General features: G+C 36.7%; 1 protein-coding gene across 1 annotated transcript in view; it reads right to left on the bottom strand.

The window, feature by feature from the left end:
- PDZRN4 (PDZ domain containing ring finger 4) overlaps positions 1 to 22,902 on the bottom strand; it is a 150,337-nt gene that overhangs the window by 3,998 nt on the left and 123,437 nt on the right. Inside the window, exons 4-7 of the mRNA XM_007455240.1 lie at positions 16,918 to 17,016; positions 13,848 to 13,910; positions 6,732 to 6,833; positions 2,560 to 2,676 (exon numbers count right to left, since the gene is read on the bottom strand). Coding sequence (XP_007455302.1) covers positions 2,560 to 2,676; positions 6,732 to 6,833; positions 13,848 to 13,910; positions 16,918 to 17,016 — 381 coding nt within the window. The remainder of the gene's footprint in view (positions 1 to 2,559; positions 2,677 to 6,731; positions 6,834 to 13,847; positions 13,911 to 16,917; positions 17,017 to 22,902) is intronic.

Here is a 22,902-nt window from a genome sequence, read left to right as displayed (position 1 = left end):
AGGGGTGGGATAGGGAGGGTGGGAGGGAGGGAGATGCAAGAGGGAGGAGATATGGGGATATATGTATACATATAGCTGATTCACTTTGTTATACAGTAGAAACTAACACACCATTGTAAAGCAATTATACTCCAATAAAGATGTTTAAAAAAAAAAAAAAGAAAGAAAGAAAAGAAGGTCTCAGAGCAGACGGTGCCCTGAGCATCGTTTCTGATGATTTCTGAGCTGAAGTGCCCCCAGAAGGAGCCATTTTTATTCTGTCACTCTGCCCCATGCCTCTCGCTATGCCCATGCGGGATTCCTGCAGGATTCAGAAGGGCCCCGTGATAATGGGCTGCTGGCTGTGGTTGCTGCCTCTGCTTTTCCCTAAAATATTTTTCCTCATTTCTTAAGAACATACTGAGATTGATTTAAAATGTCTTATTGATAAAATAATATTATACCTAAGTAACTGTAACTAACAATGGAAAGCTTGATACATCCCTATGTCCCTTGCTATAAGGTGACAACAGCATCAAATGTGGTGACATCTGCACACTGTGCCATAAAACTCCCAGAGGATATTGTTGATATTGGACATTTGAGTTTATATACCATATAACTTACATTTATATTTTTTCTCCTATCTAATGGTAAGCTGAAAAAAATGCAGGAAGGCAGTATTTTTTCTTATTTTTCATGCAATAAATGATACAGACAAATTAATTAGCAAAATGTGTGTTAACAACAGTTACAGGACCAAGGACAGCATGTGAAGTAAACCTTCAGAGGATATGTATTTTAGTTTTTAAATATGGATATGCAATTTTTAATTGAATTTCCCTTTCTTTTGTCACTGGTTTATGAGCACATGTGAAAACAGTTTTCTATTCTCAAACCTAGAATTCCTGGTTTCTGATATAATGCTACTCTATAATTTATCATTTCCCTGTGAAATTATTATAGTGACAGGCAATGTTTCTACCAAGGCATTTCTAATGTATTATTATTGTTTATAAGGGCAAAGGACTTTTAAAGGTTTCTGTACTTCTCATCATTTTTCAGTCTCATGGTGAAGAGAAATTTCTACACAATGAAAATCTCACCTCAGGGACATCTTGTGTTACCTCAAAAGACCTAGCATTTGTATTACATCTGATGAGTAGGCAGCATCTGACACCATATCACTTCACCTGGACAGGATTTCTCCCTTCTTTCTTTATTCCAACATCCTCCTGTCAATTTTGTATCAGGTCACATTTTTTATCTAAGAGAGAAAAAGCCTGGAGCAAGGACTTTCTTGCTTGTAACTAGCAGCTGCCACCAAAAAATATCTTTATTTGTGGCCAGTGTTGAAGTCATACATTAAAATTTCAACCTGTCCTCTTTATATTGAAAAGCAATTGCTACAGTAGCAGCATTGCTTTTGAGCATGAACTCTTGTTTGTGAAGTGGCCACTGAGCATCCATGGTGAGCACAGAGTGTAGCACACATGGCTCTGTCAACTGTAGTTTGCAACCTAATAATTTATTAGCATATACACATGAGCACGCATGCACAGACACACACATGTACACACACACACCTCTGTTATGGGATGCCAGCATGTCAATGCACCTCATCATTCAGTTTGGTAAAGTGATAGGATGTTTGCGTTTTATATTCCTAAGCCTAACTGCCAGGATTTTTTTTTTTTTAATTACCTTTTAGGGTGAGTTAAGAATTAATGTTGAGAATCGGATGCTAATTAAACAAATAAGCAGATTGACAGCAGAAGTGTTAATAAAATTATATTAGGCAAATGAATGACATGAATCTGACATAAAAAATCTAGGCTATATTGATCTTATCTAGTAGAAAAACAACAACAACAAAAATGAAAAGAATACTAAGACTCGGTTTGCCACAAACCACACTGTGATCTTTCACTAGTTATGAATTACTTAAAGGCAGGAACTTTGCTCATTTTCTTTGTATTCTCAGGATCAAACATGGTACTTGAAACATATTAGGGGCTGAGAATTTTTTGTTGAATGAATATATGACCTTAAGACAAAACGAGGTCAATAATCTCAAGTTGAACTACTCTTAATTCAGGAGTATAAAGGTGTAATCACGATACCAAATACCCAAATAAGGTTGATGGCTTACATCATGTCATCATCTTCCTAAAGTTGCCTAAATATTCAAATACATTAATATTTTAAAATACAAAATTACTTTTTTTGGGGGGAGGGGTTACTTCATGAGATATAGTTTAGCTGGTATATTGAGAAGCAAGATGCATTTTTACTATTAAATTTCCGAATTAGGTTGAACAGTGCCTGTGTCAGCATTTGAATACTACTGTACTCTCCACAATGGCCCCTAAGCTTCCCAAAGTGGAAGTATTCTTAATAGAAAAAAATTGTATTTATTCCCTCTGCTTCATTTGAGAAGATCATTTGCTTTCAAAAATTACCATCACAGAGATGTTTGGTCAAACTCTTTGATTTTTGTTCTTTTATTCCATTTATGGTTACACATTTAAAAAAGAACTAGCATCATATCAAATGCTGGAGTTCAGATCGCGGCCCTACCTGATCCACCTGACTGGCAGTGCGCTGCATTGCTTCATTATGCTGTTCCTCCAACATCGACAACTTTAACTCCTCTAAATATTCATTCCTTTCATCTTCCAGCCAGTCTTCCTCCAGCTGCAAAAGAATACATTAGTACATTACATTCAGTTAATGAGAACTCAAGCTAAAATAGGGTAAACTTAAATGGTGACGCCTGACCAGTTCCTTTTATCATAATGATTCTCTTCAAAATACCAGCCTCCTATAGTTCACCTCTCAGAAGGAAGAAAAGGTGATAAAAAAAATTGGACTCATGCCTTTTATCCTTCCCTGAAACAGAGCTACAGATTTTCTCTCATAACTGAGTAGACCTCAGCACAGAACATCACCGTCTTTCAAAGTGTATGAAAAGCATACTGCATAATCCACAGCTGTCATGCTCATTACCCCCAACAGTCCCCGTGTTAAAGAACTGCAATGGTTCTAATAGGGCTTTGAGACAATCGGGCCTTTTTCCTTAACAACAACCCCCAAAGCAACTCCACACAAAGCACCTCCCACCAACACACATACACACACACACACACACACACACACACACACACACACACACGCTGAGGCTACCCTCATTTTGCTTTTTTATTTTTAGACGGCTGACTTTCAAGTTAACAAGATGGCTGCTTGCCACCAATATGGACATTTATTTCATCTGAAAAAAGGAAAATTCTAAGTTACTCTCAGTAAAGAGTGATGCTGTGCCATGACTACTGTGATTCATTTCTCAGACCCAATTCCAAGGAAAAAGACCTTAAATGTGCACGTAAGGGTGAGGGAGTCATGTGAAGTGTGCAGGGTTTTCTTTGGGGTGCTGAAGGTAGGTATTCTTGTGGCAGTCTTACACAAACTAAACCAAACAAATCCTTTTGGCTTCTCAATACAAAAGGAAGTGGAAAACTGATGGTTACCTTGCTAATATGATAAGTGCTGACAGTCAATTCAGATAATTTGCTTCAAAGTGGGTTTTTGGAGCTGGATTACATAAATTAACTGTCTATGCTGATTGAATTAACTGAATTATTGTCAAAGCTCCCCTTTACTCTGTGTTACAAAGAAGCAGCAGCTTTCTAGTGAGTCAAAATTGACAACAGTGGGAGATGTTTTCACCACCGGACAAATGGGTAAGCACCAAACAAACACAAAAAATAAGCTTGTCTTTAAGAGAACTGAACCTCTAAAACTTAAAAACAAACGAACCTGAGAGGACATTAAATTGCACCAGAAGAGGCATTAGTGTATAATGTATCACATTCATTAAATGAAGGCAATCATAGGTTTCTTTTTATTTACTAAAGGCTACCTAGACCTTAAATTATTTCAAACTTGACTGGGCCGAAAGCATCAATGCATTTATGCATCCTCATTTATCTCACTGTGGCCTGAATAACTTGACCAAGTTCCACTCCGGTGACTTTGATATGCAGATGAGCTATGAAGATTAAGCTGACTAAAAATTTAAATTCAGTCCAATTCATAATTGTCCAAGTTTTACATTTTTTAATCCCTTTTAAGTTTCATGAAGCTGCAAATGCCAGGCTCCAAAAGAAATTACTTAAAGCTAGAAATGTTTATTTTTTATAAGCACAGCAAGGACTTTTTCTTTAATCAGGTCAAAACAAAATATCTGCCAACACTGATACAGTGAATGATGGAACAGAGTCTTTTGAAGTTGAAATGAAGGGATGGGGAAGACAAAGAGAACAAATGCTGGAAATTAATGCTTTCCTATAACTCTTTTCTTATTAACTAACCTCACAGATCCCTGAGTTGCCATGTGTAGTTAGTGTATGCCTACTTTGATTAAGACTTCCCTCTAGGCTGGAGGAATACACAGCACACTAAGTCAGGAGAGATTCTTCTGGCTCACCTCCCTTCCCTGTAGCATTTCCCTTCCCCCTACACACACATTCATGGCAGTCTGAGTTCAGTGCTGTGGCAGAGACAGACTTTTCCCTTGAGATGAGCCATGGGAAAGTGGGGACTGTCATAATTATACAAGGGGGATCTGTCTGCACAGTAGAGGCTCACACGTGGCATTTCCAAGAAAGAAACAACCTGCACTGTCTCAAAAGTTCTCTACAGTTCTTACAAGAGTCCTCTCTGCCCCAATGTTCCAAGGGGAATAGGACAGAATAGCAATATCTTTAATGGTCTGAGGAAGAAAATGGGCAGAAAATGAAAGTAAGTTGACAGGGAATGAAATAAATTAGTTATTTAAAAATATTGCACGGTTGCACAATACTGCCCCCAGCAACTCTGATCATTTCCGAGAATGTAGAGAGAATTTGAAACATTAAAAAAAAAAAAAAAAGCCTAGAAAAAGCACACTAAAACTTCTATACTCTCCCTAAATAAAATACACATGCAAAAAATGCAATAATGAGATATACTGAAACTGATGGGAAAATATGGTGATATAAATACAAGTTTTGTGCTGTTTTTGCCACCTTATAGCATGTATTGCTTAAATTACATTTTTAAATTATGGTATTAAAATGCATTTTCTTTCCTTATTTTTCTAGAAATCTGATTTTCTAAAGACAATTAGCTGCCTTCCAGTGTCATGACAGCTTCTTCAGGATCAAGGGGCTAGGGCAGATCTTGATTTTGACAGACAGGATGATATGCTACAGAGTCAGACAACCATCTTTTATCAACTGTGGAAAGAAAGTCTTGTTTGAAAATTCATCCTCCAACATTGACTCTTGGGTCAGGAGTGTAACCAGATATTCAAAAACGCCAGTGGTTCTACCAAGCATATGTACGCCATCAAAGATTAACAGGATCTGGTTTTATGTTATTAATTTCTATTTTTTCCACAGTATGTTATAGCTGTTATGTGGCATAATAAAGAAAATGCTTTAATTATAAATTAATGAGGTTCTCTAGCAGTTACATGGAAAGGGCAGGGAAACCACATTATAAAGTTGAAATATCTTTTCTACAGCAAGGATGACTATTGAGTACTCGTCAATTTACCATTAATTTCACTAATACGTATTTAGCCCCTTTATTCTGTTATTTTTCAAGAAAATGGGGTCATTGAGATTAACCGGTTTGCAAAATTTCCAGGTAATTAGTGCAATTTCATATGTATTTTAATAATTCACTCCCACATAGACAGCACAGCCAGTTGTGGAGTTTCCTTTCCCACTCCTAGGACCTCAGGTGTGTAACTTTAGTCTGCCCTAGGCTATAGCAGGCTTTATGGGAACCATTCAGAATGGTCAAGGGCATAATGGAAATATATGCGGAAAGGGTGATCTTTTAAAACCACTATATTCAAGACAGGATTCTGTCTGACACTGAAATACACTTACTCAATGTAATTTATAGATAGTATGTAGTTATTGAGTCTGAAATATATCAGATCAATAACCTGAAAGACAAATGGTGATATAACCAACTTCATTCACTGAAGTTGGTTATCCAGCACTGACAGATGGATAGAATGGTGACAATGTAATGTCCTTTCTGCATTGTGGTGGGGGATAAAAAGGATATAAAAAGAAGTACCAATAGTACTTTACTTCCACCATTACCTCTCCTTTACTTTCATGACATCTCCCTCTGTAAAGATATAAAAAAATTCTTTAAAAGATATCAATTTGTTTTTGTCACACTAAACTTGGAAAAAATTCATTTACTATACATGGAACTACACTGTACTACTTAAGGTATTTTATTGGATAAAGTTACTCTAAAAAGATTTAAGTTGATAGCTAGATATGCTAATGTTTCTCTCATTAGAGATTCTTTCAAGATACCTTAATATGCCAATTAAGTATTTTTAGATGAAAAACTAAAGCAAGGATCCACACAGAATTAAATATCACATAAAGTCAATCATTTTTCATTTATGAATTAATTTAAATAACTGGCAAGTGGAAGGAGAGAGTAATGATTCAATTTTGTGTTTTCAAAAAAATAAGATGTTTAGCTGCCTTTCTGTGAAGCCATATTAAGGAGTCTTTACTTATAATTGCTTTGATAAGGTTGGCCAGTTGGGAAAGATGACTCAATTATATTTTGTATGCTTGGTTTTACAAACATCCGTGGCACTGATTTGTTATAGAATAGCAGACAGTGAACCTAAAGTGCAGTCTCAAGACTTTTGCTCTCTCTGTTCTGACCTGACTCTCCGGCCTTGCGACCAGCAGCACGATTCTCCGGCACTCATCACTAGATAGCAAGGCCACCGCCGCCTCTCGATCCTGGGCGTCTTCCCCATTTATCTAGAAAACAGATGAAAGTGCCGCATTAGTTTCCATTTCCACAGTGCTGCACACAATAAATGGCAAATATCAGCTCATTTATGGTAAATGTATGGACAATGAAGCTCACACAATGGGCTCGTCTTCAGCCCCTCAGTGGTAAGTGCCTTCACTCAATTACGTGCTTACTGTAAGAGCCGTATCGATCCCTGAAGGATGGCGGACATCAGAGGAAGCAGTTATGTTCATAAATGTCCAACCTGCGCCCTGGCAACATACATCTAGCAACACAATTAACCAGCCCCTGACAGGTGACGTTCATCTTTCTCCGCTCAGAGTAATGGAAGTGTCACTCTGAGATAATGGTGCTGGGGGAAGTAGGACCAGCAATACCACAACTGAAATCCGTCATCCTGCACGCTTGCTGTGAGCCAATTAGCGAGCTGCCGCGTTATCTCTCACCGGGCGATGCTCCCGGGCTGCTGTTGCTTGCATTTTCATTTAATCATTTCGTATTTGCATGTGGGTCTGACTCAGTTGCCCCAAATCACTCTCGGGATATCTTTCAGTGCTTAACTAATCAAACGAAGAACCAGTATCATTGTCATCTACTCCAGCTCCTTTCTCGGATCTATCTGCTTCCCTAAAACAATAAAACTAATGAAATATCTTAAGGCTCATCTCTTAAGTATACTTAAATAAAAATTTTAAAAATTAACATAAAGTAAGAAACAAAATTTTAAAATAAGAATGCTTACTGAAAGAAGCCAAGCTTGAGTAAGCTTTCGATTAAAACAAAAGATTCTAGCGGTGTTTGAAATGTACCTTTTTCTTTTTTCTAAGTTCTACAGGGCAAATAAGCTTCCTAAAGTTTGTATTTTAAACTACATTTCATGTTCAAATGTATTTAGCTCTTATTGATACACTTTTTTCTTTGGATATTTTAAATTTCTTTTATTTTATTGATTGCTCAATTCCATAGAGATGAGATTTTTGATCCATAACACATAATCAAAAATGTGGGAAGAAATTTCATTTGAAGAGGTCAAGTAATTCTATCTAAAATAAGTATTAATTATTTCAGAAAGTGTGGCTGCATTGACCATTTTTTTTCAATAATTAATCTAACATCTTTCACTGAGAATTTCTACTTAAAAGCATGAAGTAGACTCCTGACATTTTCTCCTTGTGGGTCTCTGGGATTCTGGCTGATTCATGAAGACAGACATAATTATCTGAAGACAAGCTCAGGAATCTCAACTGTGGACAACAATAAATGATTATTATTCCTAGACTCATATTTAGCACAAAGAAAGCAGACAATGATAGTCAAAGGGGGAAAAAATCATACAACCTCATGCTGTATTTTCTTACTGTGATCAAATGAATAGCTCCTTAGTTTTTCACTTGTATGTGTGGACAGGAAATTCAGCTTTTATAAAGTACATTCCCTTTTTTTTTTGGCAATTCTCAAATAAAATTCACCAAATTAGAAAATGAAAACTTTGATTCCAAACTGGGGACTAATGACCAAGAAGGATATGTTGTGGGGGTTTTTTTTTTGGTAAATATGTATCTGAAAATTTTGTACTGAGTCCAAGGCCTTTTTTTCTTCAAATAAACATAAATTGGCAGTGATGGATTCCACTACACCTCCCCCACCTCAATTGCGTGTAGTTTAAAAATAATGATTTCTTTCAGTTTTGAGGGCTTTTATCCATTTCATAGTAATTCTTAGTAGTATATCTGTGATGCATCTATTTGTCTATCAATTATGGACCTAATCGTTCATCTTCCCTCCATTGTAGGCATTGATCCTAAGGAGACTAAGTTGGATGATCTCACACAACTTAACCTTTTCTGTTTGAAATACAACTCTCACTAGTATTTTTTCACTTGAGTATATGCATACTTCCAAATTCTTCATCTAAACTTTACTTACCATTAATCCAAACACTCTTCAGTCATGTTAATGTTATTGTTCATTTCCTCTATTAAAATGCAGATAATACTGCCTTTCTCAGAGGACTCTTATAGGATTAAAAGAGTTAGTATATGTGAACAGTTTAAATAAGTGCCTGTTATACAGAAAGTGCTCAAGCTTGCATATATTACTGCTAATGCTATTGTTGTTATTATTATTACTATGATTATTTATATTTTAATCCCTCAGAAAGACTCTTTTCTTCTAAACAAAGAAAATATATTAAAATTCATGTGGGTGGTGGTGGTGGTGGGATGAACTGGGAGCTTGGGATTGACATATGGACACTAATATGTATAAAATGGATAACTAATAAGAACCTGCTGTATAAAAAATAAAATAAAATAAAATTCAAAAAAAATAGAATAAAATTCATGCATAACATTGAAATCCATAGCAGGAAACATGGTTCTAGTTTAAAAGATATCTATCTCACATATATTTTTAATTTTTAGAGGGCCGTCAAGAAACAATATGGCTGCATTTGATTTCCTTTATAGTTGGTGTTCTTCTCTCTCCTGTGTGAACTCATACTGATGAGAGCCATGGTCTCCAGTCCTGGCATTATGTTCTTATTTTGGGAGGACAGATCATACATTGTAGAAACAGTTTTACATCCAGAATCATCATATGTGGAATAAAAGAAATCTGTCACAGAAAACTGGCATTAAAATGTAATCTTTGTTTATTTTTCAAAATAAAGGCCACCTTAGCCACTTGGTTGGTAGATCCCGCTGTACTCGAGACATTAGTTTCATACCCAGATTGATACTGAGGCAAAAAATGCAGCCATAGGTTTCATCAAAGATGCCTTTCAAGGAATGACAAGACTTGAGGAATGGAATCAGAGAGAGCTTTCCACCTTCATTTGCTCTTGTTCCTGAATGATGGCTCATAGCTACAGGATTGCTTTTGGGAAAGCAGCTTGCTGAGCCTGGAAACATCATGCAGACAGAAAGCTGAAGGACCCAGAAACAAGGGGAGGGCATAGATGAGAACAGGAGTCAGCACAATTTTATGGAAGACTTCCATTTCAAGAAAAGAGAGGGGAAGAGAGCAAGGAGGAACACAATATTTAACCTTTGTTATAAATGAGGAAAAACTGCTAGATAATATATCTGTCTTATTTTCTGTGCATGGTATATGCAAATATTAGTTTCAAAATGGATATTATCTTGGCTTAGGAGAGATTTGTGGCAATTACAAAGAGAAATCAGCCGAAATTCCACTTTAGGCCTAATCTGTACATGCATATGAGTGTGTGTGTGTGTGTGTGTGTATGTGTGTGTGTAAAACCCTAAAAGTCTAGAAATATATTTATATAGCTTTTTTTGCTTGAATATGCCAATTTTTAGGTTTCCTGTATCAGAGTACCATAGGCAGGTAGGCAACTACACTTCTTGGCATTCAACCACCTATAGAATTTCTTATTTGAAAACCCAGGAATCTTAGGCAAGAGAAAAAAGATTTATTTCAAATGTGTTTATATTTTAGTGTGGAGAGAAAGAAGGTAAGTGAAGAATAGAAATACAGAGGTGAAAAGAATAGAAATAGGGGGAAAACAGTTATCCAAAGGGAAGAAAGTAAGAGTAGGAAGAAACGGTAAGGACCAGTTTAGGGCAGAGAAAGAAAGAGAGCTGATTAGAAGGCTTATTGTTCCACTGTTGGAGCTTTTGCAGGGTTTTGTCAGGAATAATCCTTAGAAACATGACTGACTTTTCTGGCCAACATGAGATTAGATTGCTTACATGGAATAGTATATGCCAAAGAGAACATGAGACTAGAGCACTCTTTACTTTAGACGGCTGATCATGTATGTCTTTAATTTTTCTCCTGACTCAGCACGGCAATTTTGTAAAAGAACTTCCCCATATTGATTCCTGGGAACACATCTGATACCAGCAGTTTGTGGCAAAAGCACAGCAAATAGAACTGTCAAGCACTTGCAGAGAAAAAACACATGAGAGCTAGAATGTGTTCTCATGAAGGTGGGTCATGGTTTCTCTTCTGCATGACCCCTACCTTCTAACAATATCGTGTGATTACCTGTGTGTGTGGTGCCATTAGGTGAGGTTCTCTGACAGGACCATGGAGCACCACAGTTAGAAAATTTTAGCTACACAATGAAGGCAGGACCATAGAAATACTCTACTTAGGTCGTTGTGAACAGGGAATTAAAATCACGATTGCTCTAATGAGATTCATTTAAATCAAAGCCAGCCAGGAAACTTAAAGTATGAGAAGAAATCCTCTCTTTCTCCCACTCTCATCTCCCTGGGAAAGGAGTCATTAATTGTTCATTACAGTGTATCCCATAATCTCCTTACCAGCCACACGGGAGCTATTTGTCTATCGGTACAATATTGTCACAGTTTTCTTTTATATAATTTTACTATCACCCTCAAGATTCTTTGTTTCCTGTGTGTGCAGATAGAATTGAATTCTAGGCTTTTTAATGTGACAGGTATTTATTCCTTAGATGTGACATATTTGTCACTAAACATAAACTAATCAGGCAAACCACAGCACTTTATCAATCCTGCTGTTGTTTTTTCAATGAATCAAGTCCATTAAGGAATGCCTTATTATCCAGAAAATATCTTATCTGAAAACTTTACCTGCCCACAATATAGCCAAGAATCAGGAAATGTCAAAATACGTAGTATGCATCTGTGGAAACACATGTACTTTATTTCTATCAAACTCTACCCACAGAACTAATAGACACCATTTTACTAACCGTATTTGTGTATCTAGCCTATGGGAGGTGGTGCCCTGGAAACTAGGAAGGGAGCCAGTGAGTGCACAATAGTGGGTATGGGGTGTGGTGAGTAGATGGTGAGAGGAAGAAGTGACATCTGGAAACAGCAAGAGGAAAATGACAAAACATAGACCCAATGCATCAGAAAAAGTAGCCAGCTAGGGTCATTTAATATCAGGGCACACAATCTTACAGATCTTTCAGCCATTGAGCATTTTACTCTATTATATATAGCATTGTGTGATGATTGCTGGGTGTGACATGACCCTCAGCATCAAAGGAAGTTTACATTCTTTTCAGTATACTTAACTGGAGATGTTAACAAAGTGAACAACACATTTAAAATGATTTCTAAATCAAAAACTCAATGAAATATTTTTGAAGATTTCATTATCTGGATGACACACGAAGATGGTACCCCTTTTTATTAATGAGGATGTATAAGTAAAGCTTTACTGCAGATTTTATTCTTCCATCTATCCTATCACTCTCTCTACTGAATACCCATGTTTCATTCACTCGTTTACTCACACGAGTGTGAGAAAAACATTGAAAATATGGTAGCAAACAAGACTAAGTCTTGGTTTCTTGATTCACTTTTCCTGCCCCTGAGTTATCCAGTGATAGACACATCCCATTTTGTTTAACTACAGGTCATCACTTAGGGAGCTCATTAAAGTAGGAATTATGTATTCTTCAAGTTTTCTGAAGACTAGTGGGACCATAACCTCTAATTCATACTTTTATTCTTTCCTCATTGGAGCCTTAGTAGAGGGTCCTTGATGAAAAAGGAGTTCTGTGGCCTCTCGCTAGAGAAGGGAAGGAGTATGGAGAACTGGTGTGATTCAGTGAGTACCCCCCCTAAAGAAAGGAAAGAAGACCAGCAGAAAACTGGGCAGAATAGCCCTCATGTGGCACAACTTTCTCACGACAGCGTCGCATTGTACTGTAATCATCTGCGTAAGCAGCTGTCTTCCTAATTACACAGGGAATGCCCCAAAGGCTGCCATGGCATCTTGTCTATTTTTTTTTTTTTTCTTTTTTTTTTGCGGTACGCGGGCCTCTCACTGCTGTGGCCTCTCCCGTCGCGGAGCACAGGCCCCGGACGCGCAGGCCCAGCGGCCATGGCTCACGGGCCCAGACACTCCGCGGCACGTGGGATCCTCCCAGACCGGGGCACGAACCCGCGTCCTCCGCATCGGCAGGCGGACTCTCAACCACTGCGCCACCAGGGAAGCCCGCATCTTGTCTATTTTAAAGCCCTGGTTCTAAGTAGAGTGTTGAATTCAAATGTATTGAATTGAAAGAAACATTCGTTAGGGGTTCATGTCTAGGAAGGAGAAATGGGAACAACAGGTCTGTCCTAATAATTATAAGTTTTGCAGAATGTTTTAACAGTTTGTAACTTCTTCAGTTTGTCATTCGAGTCCTCATTCCTGTCTTGCAGCTGTGATCTGCAGTGAAACTCAACCCCCAAGGACCTCTGTTCTTATTTTGGGTTAAACTGGTCATAAGAGCTGGGGTGCTGTGTGTCTTCCTCCAGCCACCCTTTATGAGAAAGGACTCAGAAGGGATAGAGCAGGTCAAGGGAGATTTAGGACAGAAACTTTGGCTTTTGCAGTTTTTCCTGGTTGGGCCGGGAACTCTTTCCAGTCTATACACCCCCTATAAGGTGCTTACCATCTCTATTTTTAAACTGAAATTCAGTCAGCCTCTGTTTTCACATTCCGTCCTCCACATGTCTCCAGCAACTCATTTATAAATAATTAAGACTTCTTCAGACCTCTAAACTTTCATAGTAATGGAACACTGGGATCCCGGTTTACCTAATTTATTGTGGAAAAGGCAGCAATAACTGCTGCTGATGCTAGTAACAACGGCAGTTAATGCTTATTACTCACCATACACTGGGTGCTAAGCACATCACATGCTTAATCATATCTAACCTTTGCAACAATATATTTTACTATTACCATTCTTTAAGATGAGGAAACAGGCTTACAATGAGAGGTTAAGTAAAGTGCCCAAGTAAGTGATGGAGCTGGAAGCTGAAGTCGAGGTATCTGAGTCCAGAGATTATGACTTACTCACTAATTATTAGCTAATAATCCTTAATAAATGGCACTATCCTTATTTTTAAAAAGGTTTAAATGATCACTTTTAGTTTTGTAGATGTTACTATTCAGAAACAAAGACAAATTATTTTCTCTAACATTTTTCAAGGAACAAAATAAAATTAAAACTATTGGACAGATAGTAGGAAATTAAAGGAAATAACCACACCACATACTTGCAAAATACGATCCCCTTCTCGGATCCGGCCATCTTTGGCAGCAATGCTGTTTGGATCTACCTGTAAGAGAGAGGACACACAGCTTCAACTGGATATGCAATATCCTCCCAGGAACTTAAAAATATGGTTCTTAAAAATATTTTAAAAAACGTATTTCAAGTTTTTCTATTGATTTATAGAGTGCATGCCAAATTTTTCTTCTGTCAACTGATTCTAAAAATGTAAATGAAGTATTTTAGAATTAATTACAATAAAATTAAAGAGTACTAGAGCATGTTAAAAAAAAAAAAAAGAATATTCACAGGAATAAAAATAGCCACCTCCCAACAAGGCAAAATTCACAATGTTTGGCATCCAGTCAAGGATTACTAGACATACAAAGAGGCAGGAAAATATGACCCTTGATGAGGATTGAATCAACAAAACAAAACTAAACTAGAACTTACACAGCTGTTAGATTAGCAGTCAATGATATTAAAAGAGTTATTATAGGAGATATGGGGATATATGTATATGTATAGCTGATTCACTTTGTTATAAAGCAGAAATTAACATACCATTGTAAAGCAATTATACTCCAATAAAGATGTTAAAAAAAAAAAAGAGTACTAGAGCACATCTTGATTTGTGGACCACTTTTCTCTCCCTGTCTGTCTTTGTTTCTTCCTTCCTTTTATCCTTTCCCCCCTTTTTTTTAAATTTTATTTATTTATTTTTATATCTGTTCACTCATTTCTGTATCCCAAGTGTCAGACATGGTCTTCAGCTGACATGATCCTCAGCTGATGCTAATACTAGGACCCAGGAAATTTACTTTCTGCTAGGGTGATTTTTAAATCCTGTCTTAGCTGTCTGAGAAAACCTGATAGCTATACCCTAAGTCCATACTTATTAAAGGGATTTCTGTGTTATGAGCACATTAATTTATAAAGAGACTTATAATCTATGTAGCTCAAGAAGTGAAAAAAAATCGTATCCATGTAGATTATTACTAGACACTACTTTACATATAGGGTGAAGTATACTGTCACTTATTTTAGAATAAATAGGTATTTAAAGCTCTATTAAGAGTTTATCAACATTTTAATGGGCCAAACTTGAGTGATGACTTACTGTTCACTGCGGGTAATTCCATCTATCACATTTCACATGAAGGCTTCAAAAAATTTATTGGAGTTTATTCTAGCAAAGCCTTTTTTTTTCCTTTTTAAAGCAAAGAATTTCAAGTGTAGGGTAAGGTTGATCCATCCTATCCAGATGTTAGATATTACTTTTTAATTAGGTGGTGCCAGCCAATAAATGAGTTTTAAGTGATCAATCAAGAACAAAAGACACTATAATTACATGTAAGATGTATAGGGAAACATTTTTTCCAAGTAATTTTGTTCTGTTCCTGTGGCTTTTTTATTATCCCTGAAAAGTAAAGTTCCAAAGCTGACATGTTTAAATAGTAAACAGAGACTTACTTGAAGGAAATAAGGGATGATTAATCAATTGTATCCTATTTAGAAGACATTCACAATCTAAAACTTTATCTTCAGAGCAGTAATCAAACTAATATTAAAATTCTGCATTTGTACCTCCGTACATACTCCAAAAGATAATGCTGCAGGTGTTTCCTTATACTTCCTCACCATAAGCAGTGGGGTTATCATAGTTGTTTATTTAAAAGAAGTATATAAGTGTCGTATTCTCTGGAGATTTTTCCATAGTGAGAGCCAGTCAGTAGATTCTTTGGTAAACTGATACATTTATAGAGCTGCGTAGTTTTCTAAGTTCATTAATTATATTACCTCTGCCAGAGTCTAAACACCTCTATAAAAGTAATGTGATAAGCATTGTCGTACTAAGTTTCTAGGTGAGGAAGCCGAAGCTCAGTAAGTTATGTAATGTTTTCAAAGTCATGGCCAAGAAACTTTGGAACAGCACAGAACAGCAATTAGTATTTAGTTTGGGTTCATACACATACATATATACATACATGGTTTCATACACATATATGTGTGTATACATACATACATGCAGGAGTTAGATAACATATCTATATATACTTGTATATGCATATATGTGTTTGCATGTATATGTGTAATTATAAATATGTTTGTATGTGTATATGTATATATATCTCACACACACACACATACACACACACACACATAATACCTTACTACTTCTCATAAAATGATTCTTTGGGGAGTTTCAAAAAATCACCTATAATAATAAATTTTGCTTCACATTTTTTCAAAGTTATTAACACTGAGGGTATTTCACATTTACGTACCTCACTTTTTTTAATTGAAGTATAGTTGATTTACTTGTGTTAGTGTTTCAAAAAATCACCTATAATAATAAATTTTGCTTCACATTTTTTCAAAGTTATTAACACTGAGGGTATTTCACATTTACGTACCTCACTTTTTTTAATTGAAGTATAGTTGATTTACAATGTTGTGTTAGTTTCTGGTGTACAACAAAGTGATTCAGTTATACATGTATGTACATATTCTTTTTCATATTCTTTTCCATTGTGGCTTATTACAAGATATTGAATACAGTTCCCTGGGTAAGTACCTCACTTCTTGAAAGTGATTATGGGGCTGAATAAAACAAACCAATGAATGCACTTCTTGGATATGATATTTAAATTTATCAATTCTGTCAGCAGAGTAAAATGCCTGATTATTGTGAATATTAGATTTAAAAGTCAATGCTATTGCTAACAGGACAGTTAAAAGACACAGTGGGAACAGAAGGACAAACGTTTGCTGATCAAAAACTTTGCTTGGCTTCCTGAGCACTTAAGGGACTTTATTCAGATTTAGACAATGTTACAATTTTTGCACTTCTCCTTACTGGGATTCTGTGGTGAAAGCATCCACGTTAAATAGGCTGATAATAATTCCACTACTTGGGCAACATAATTTACTTTCCTAATTGAAAGTGACAACTACTGGCACATTGCCAATTCTTCCCATTCCAGCCTCCCAAGGATTTTCTCATCGTGAGTCATTTCACTCCACTGCTCGCTGTCTGCCTCCCCTAACCTCTCCTCCATGGCATTTCTCACCTCGCTGACATAAATGCCGGTGTCTTCTTCATCATCTGTTCGGTAACAGACTGTCAGGCCCAGCTTCTCTTGACTGTTAACACGACACAACTCGACCTCCTGAGAGAAAAACACACACACAACGACATTTATCTCAGAGAGAAATCAAATCCTGCAGCAGGATGGAGAACACACTGATATTCTCTAGGCCATCCTGGGAAGTCTTCATAATTATTGCCCAACATCTGAAATTAACCCATGTTACCAGAATCCTCACAATTTACTCTCAACATGTATATCTGTATATTCAGGCCAGTGTTTTAACTTTTCATTGTAAAGTTGGAGATGTGCAGTTTTTTTGTATTAAATCATAAAACTTTACAAAACCACAAATGAAGTTTAAATAAAATATGTATAAATCAAAAATGTGGAATCAAGAAAATATTTGAGAATGTTAAAGTAGGTAGCAAAATGTTTATGAAACTACTGACAGTACTGTGTTTTTATTTGTATTTTAATAAAACAAAATTAAGTTCAAATAAAAAAAAGACTAAACTGTACATCAATTCTTCTTTTGAGTTCTATACAACATTATAATAAGCAAGAGTTCTGTGTAGCTCAGGCCAAGGTTTTCTATTATCTTGTAGCAGCTCTCACCCTTGGAAAGAAATGGGTTCATCCAGGCTGTAGGGAGAGACATCAAAAGTCATATGGGCAGAGGCAATGATTCAAAAATGTAGCAGTAAATGAACAAGGAAACACATTTACTGCAACACATGGCTAAGGGGCTTGAAATGTCAGTCCTTAGGTAATGTATATTGAACCTATTTCTTGATTTATATTCAGTAAAATAATAATAAATTTCAGTGTATTTCATTTTTATATAATAAAATAGACTTGTACTACTCTCAGAAGCAGATGACTTTTAGAATAAATTGCATAATTCCAAGCACTGAAACACAAATTGGCACTCTCATCATGGAGAACGTGTTCCTATTGGATGGAGCTTATAAGGCCCTTTAGTAAAGAATCAGATGAGGAAGAACAGAATAAATTTAAATTGGAAATGAAATCTAGACCATCTTTCTAAAACTCAGGATTTGTGGGAGTTATTTGTCTGTCTTGCTTAATGCTCTTTCTCTAGTGCCTGGAACAGGGGACTGTTCAGTGTGGGGACTCAGTTAATGCTGGTTGAAGGGTAATGGCTTTTATTTCAAAATATATTCTAGTGTTTATAACTTTTTGTAAAACAATAATTAAATAATATTTCCTCTTTAACTGAAGGTAGATTGTGTGTGTGTGTGTGTGTGTGCGCACGTGCGTGTGTGTATGAATGAAGGGAATAAAGTTTGTTAATAAAGTATCTGTTTAACTGTATATGATCTGAAATAGTTACCAGGACTAAATAAAGAGAAACTCACTTAATTTCAAACTAGAGGATATTTTCTAGTACACTCTGCTACATTTGAAGAAGTATCTTCCCTTTTAACTTTGTATTTCAGTGAAGGTCTTGTCATCGGAAAATAACCATTTATTTTAGTGACATACTAGAAACCAAAGGTAAATCCTTAACAAGGATAGACTGTCATGAGCTCCAGTGACCAATAATTTCACAGCTGATAGCCAATAAAAGAAAATTTAAATCTTCTATCCTGAGACATGTACTGCAAATTGGTGAAGTACATGAAACCATGAAGAATGCTGACTTTCCACCTGGTAGACAAAGATACTCTAAATTACACTACAGAGCTTAAAAAGGGCATGGTGTATGTTGAACAAGAAGAAAAAACGTCTTTTCACCTAGAGGAAGAATAGCAAAGAGTGACATGTTTTGGCACCAGAAGCAAAAAGTATACACCAATCAAGGGCATTTTCAAAATTGGTAACAATTAATGCCTGTAGAGGGAAAGAATACTTGACTAAAACTATAACATTAGGAAGGAATTATAGCAACAAAAGAGCTTCAATTACAGCAATGAAGTATACAGTTAAGGAGTAAAGAAGCTTATGATTCCTAAGAGGCCTACAAGGAAACCTAAACATCCCATACAAAATTGAAAGTGAGACCTTTAAATTAAAGCAAATGAGCTGTATTCAGAGCTGAAATCCATTGACTTCCGATGTCCTTCCAATAGCACCGGAGAAAACACTCCATCCTGTGGGAAGTTGTTTCCAGAGGGAAGCATTCCTTTCGTGAGTGTTTTCTCTACACTCTCCATGCTGTAGTATGGTTGGGTGTTTTTTTAGAAGATGCATATATAAATATTTTGTGGTAAAATGGAACCAATCTATTAAAATAAAAAGGGTAGAACCACCCATATAACACCAATATCACCAAGAATCACAGGGAAACAGAAAGCAGGTCTCAAATTTACCCACAGCATCTTTGTTTTCAACATCACCCCCTCCCCCTTTTAAGATACTGGGCATCCTCCTACTATTTCTTTTGCTTCCTGGAGTTCCTAAGGCTGCCTACCTAGGAAGCCATTGGGATTACAGGCTTGCCATCCTAATTATCTCCTAGAAAAACCTGGTATTTGTTGTAGTCTTCCATTCTCTCACAAGTAGCTCTTGAGATATAAAGATAATTGATAAATAAATGTTTCTTAAAGGCATCATCATTAGTAATTATTTAAAATGTGGCCCCATCCAGGGTTTGGTTCACACCAATAAAGAGTGAAAATACAATTTTTATTACAAGCCTTAATTCAAAGAACTGAACTTATGGAAGTAAGATTCCAGGCTCCAGAGGAGGCACAGTGAGATTTCTTGGATCCCAGAAACCACCGAGCACCAGCCCCAAGTGCGGACTTGCAATTCTTTCTTTGGTTGAGAATGTTTCAGATACTACAGATTTCATATGGGTACACAAAAGCATACATTTTAGAATCAAAGTTTCTTTAATTCTATGACAAAATAACTTATAAGCAGCTACCTGTTGACAATTTTGTTTCTATGAGGTAAAGGTGGCTTTGCAAAGGATACTTATCTGAAAAGAATCCTCTAGCCCAGGTTTAACTTAGTATTCCCTTTACAGTGCACACAAGCCTCTGACTTCTGAAGAAATGTTTTCCCTAACAACTTTCATACCTTTCCCTCTGTCACGAGGAAGCTGTTTGATGAAAAACATAAAAGTGAAATGCTACCTCTGTACATTTTCTCCACGGAGACAATTCTTGGGTATCTACAAATCAAAGGCAAGCCCGCACGGATGGCACTGCTAACCATCCATAAGTCATTTGTGACTGGAGTGGAAGAATCACTTCATATACTCGATGAAACCACATTCATTTTGGCTTAATGTACTTTAAGATGCTATGTTCTGGGAATATGTACAGTCCCTTAAAAAAATCAAATCACAGTATCTAATCCTGTGAGAAACTGATTATTGAGATTGAGGGTGGAGTAGGAGATTAAAGTTAGTAAAGTTTGCTGTGAAATATCCTTCGAATTATAGAAAGAATGGGATTTTACATAAATTGGTTGCACTACAGTGCTGTGAATATTTTATATATTTTTTATGATTGGGTCTAAGGTGGAACAAGGAACTTAAAAGGAAAAAAAAACACACTTTTGCTTTTTAGATGGAATTCTCTTGCTGGAAGAAGAACTGAGGCTTGAAGCTGCCTGCAATGGTTTTTTAAACAAATTGTTTCCACACTCTAAAGAGCTCTTGAGGCCCATGGCATGAGTGAGAAAATTCAGAGGCAATCAGTCTACGCAAGTCAGAATGAAAACCAGGGCTAAACAAGATGGTCACTGATATCAACTGACAATCCCGAGAGAGGGGTCTATTGTGTCCATATCTTTCTTTTAATTTTATTTGCTTTTTGGTTTTTATTTATCAGACAACATATCCATTACTACACAAGCTTAGTATTAATCATATATCATTGTCTTAAATTTTGTAATGTTGATTAGTACCTAGTGAAATATCATGCTTAGTTTTTCCAACAAAACCTTTATTAAAAAGTAATTAAGTAGGAAATATGAAAACTTTAACCCTCACAGCTAAGAGAAGCCTAGATACTCTACTGTGAAAATATTGCTTCAATTCACTGTCTTCTGGATAGTGGAAATCAGGTATAAAACTCAGTAAAAAATAAACGACAAAACTCCTGGAATACCCAAATTGCTGTGACTACAACATTTCAGGCTCGGACACCCCAACTCCAAACATTCAAAACAAGTTGCTGCAACTAGTAAAAAAATTACATTTTATAGAGACATTAGGGTAAAAGCGAAAGCACGTGGTCCTGTCTTTACACTAACACCCCTAACCTCACCTCCTCACTCAACCACTTTCCCTTTACAATGATATTGTTGTGAAATATAAGCAGTGTTTAATCCTATCCTATTCTTAGCAACTTTCTCTTTCTGAATCCTTTGAGAAATAAAACTGCCACATTTTTCTAGATCCAGGTTGTCTGCTTCTCACTGTGGACTCTGAATTGCCTTAGGAAGTCTTAAATTACCCATTTGAGGTTTGTGGGAATGTAATCAATTTTACAGCCTAACAAAGAAAAAGATGTTAATTCTGTTTATACTTTTAACTGGGGAAGGGAATGGATTCATGGGGCCAGTAATTAAGAGTCCATGTCAGGAATAGAAATGGGAAACTTAAAATCAAGGTGAGTGTGAGAAAGGGTTTGTATTTTGTATCGTTACTTCTGCTGTGTCAACTAGAGAATCAGGCCAGCGGCATGGGCACCTGCCCTTTAATGGCCTTTCACTCAGTCCTGCTCTGTCTATACCAAAGAGCAAAGGCAGGGCAGGAAACCAGAGAAAACGTGCTGTTTATATCAGACTTGCTTTTTTTCTTCCTTCCTATTTTGATATTGTATCTTTTGAGAAAGCTGCACTTGGTTTTAAGTATTAGGATCATGTGGTATACCTTTGTAAGAATCCAGAAATTCAGGGTTTTTCACAGTTGACTCTTGACATTTGAACAAAACATAAAATGATCATTTATTAGCTTACGAATGGCACTGCTAAACATCCACAGTCATCTGTGTCTAGATTTTGTGATTTATATGTTAGTTGTGGGCGGGTCTACATCAATATAATTCAACATATCATAGCAATGTACAGAAAAGACTACTCACAAAATGTCATTTCCATAGTTGCTTTACTTCTAAAATATCCACTTTAAGCACTCCATGCTCTGATCAGCTTCCATTCCCACTCCACCATTTGTGCTCTCTCACTGGACCCTGAACCTGTTGACCCTTCCACTTTTCACTGTAAATAATTCCCTCACACCCTCCCCTCTCTGCTTGCCCAGCTTGGAACTGCAGTTAGTCATGATACTCCTGTAAAAATCTACAACGTCCTCGCTGTTCTCTGCCTTCACCGTATCACCCAGCAAAGGTCAATCACTGCTAAGCCCAACTGTTCACTTCCTTGTGTTCCCAACTAAGCGGCTGTATGGTCCCTGGAGGAAAAGGCACAGCCATGCTAACTACACAGAATGCTTTCACTGTAAACTCATTCCCACAAACCTCAGATGGGCCATCAACACTGCCCGACAATCGCACATGCTTCCCTCGTCAAACTGCTCCTCTTTCCTCAATTTTCCGACACAACCTGCCCACTCTCAGTTGATGACCTCCCCTCAGAACTCATTGGATGCTAAGAGATTCTTATTACCTCAACTTTCCGCTCTCCCAGATGAATATTTCACACCCCTTTTCTCTGCAACTCTGCTATGGTGTCTTCTCTCTCTTCACTCGTAACCAATCATTCTATTCCACACTTCGTGGAGGAAAAAGAAGCCATGAAGTGGAAACCACTGTATCTTCCCTCCACTCAGCATATTAATCTAAGTTTATCTGTATCCACCCTGTAGGCAATAATTCTGTTACAGTGGAAGAAAGATCACCAGTTCTATCAAAGGCCAATGCTTCCACTCACACTTGGTAAACCATTCCTTTTTTTTCTTTTCAAATTTTTTTCCTCCTGGAATTATTCCTTCTCTTTCTCCTGCATTATCAGTTTCTCTTTCCC

Source organism: Lipotes vexillifer, unplaced genomic scaffold (assembly GCF_000442215.2).
Source record: "Lipotes vexillifer unplaced genomic scaffold, Lipotes_vexillifer_v1.1 scaffold485, whole genome shotgun sequence".
NCBI classification, from domain to species: domain Eukaryota; kingdom Metazoa; phylum Chordata; class Mammalia; order Artiodactyla; family Lipotidae; genus Lipotes; species Lipotes vexillifer.
Note: the sequence above shows the minus strand (reverse complement) of the source record. Positions and strands in the feature narration are given on the sequence as shown.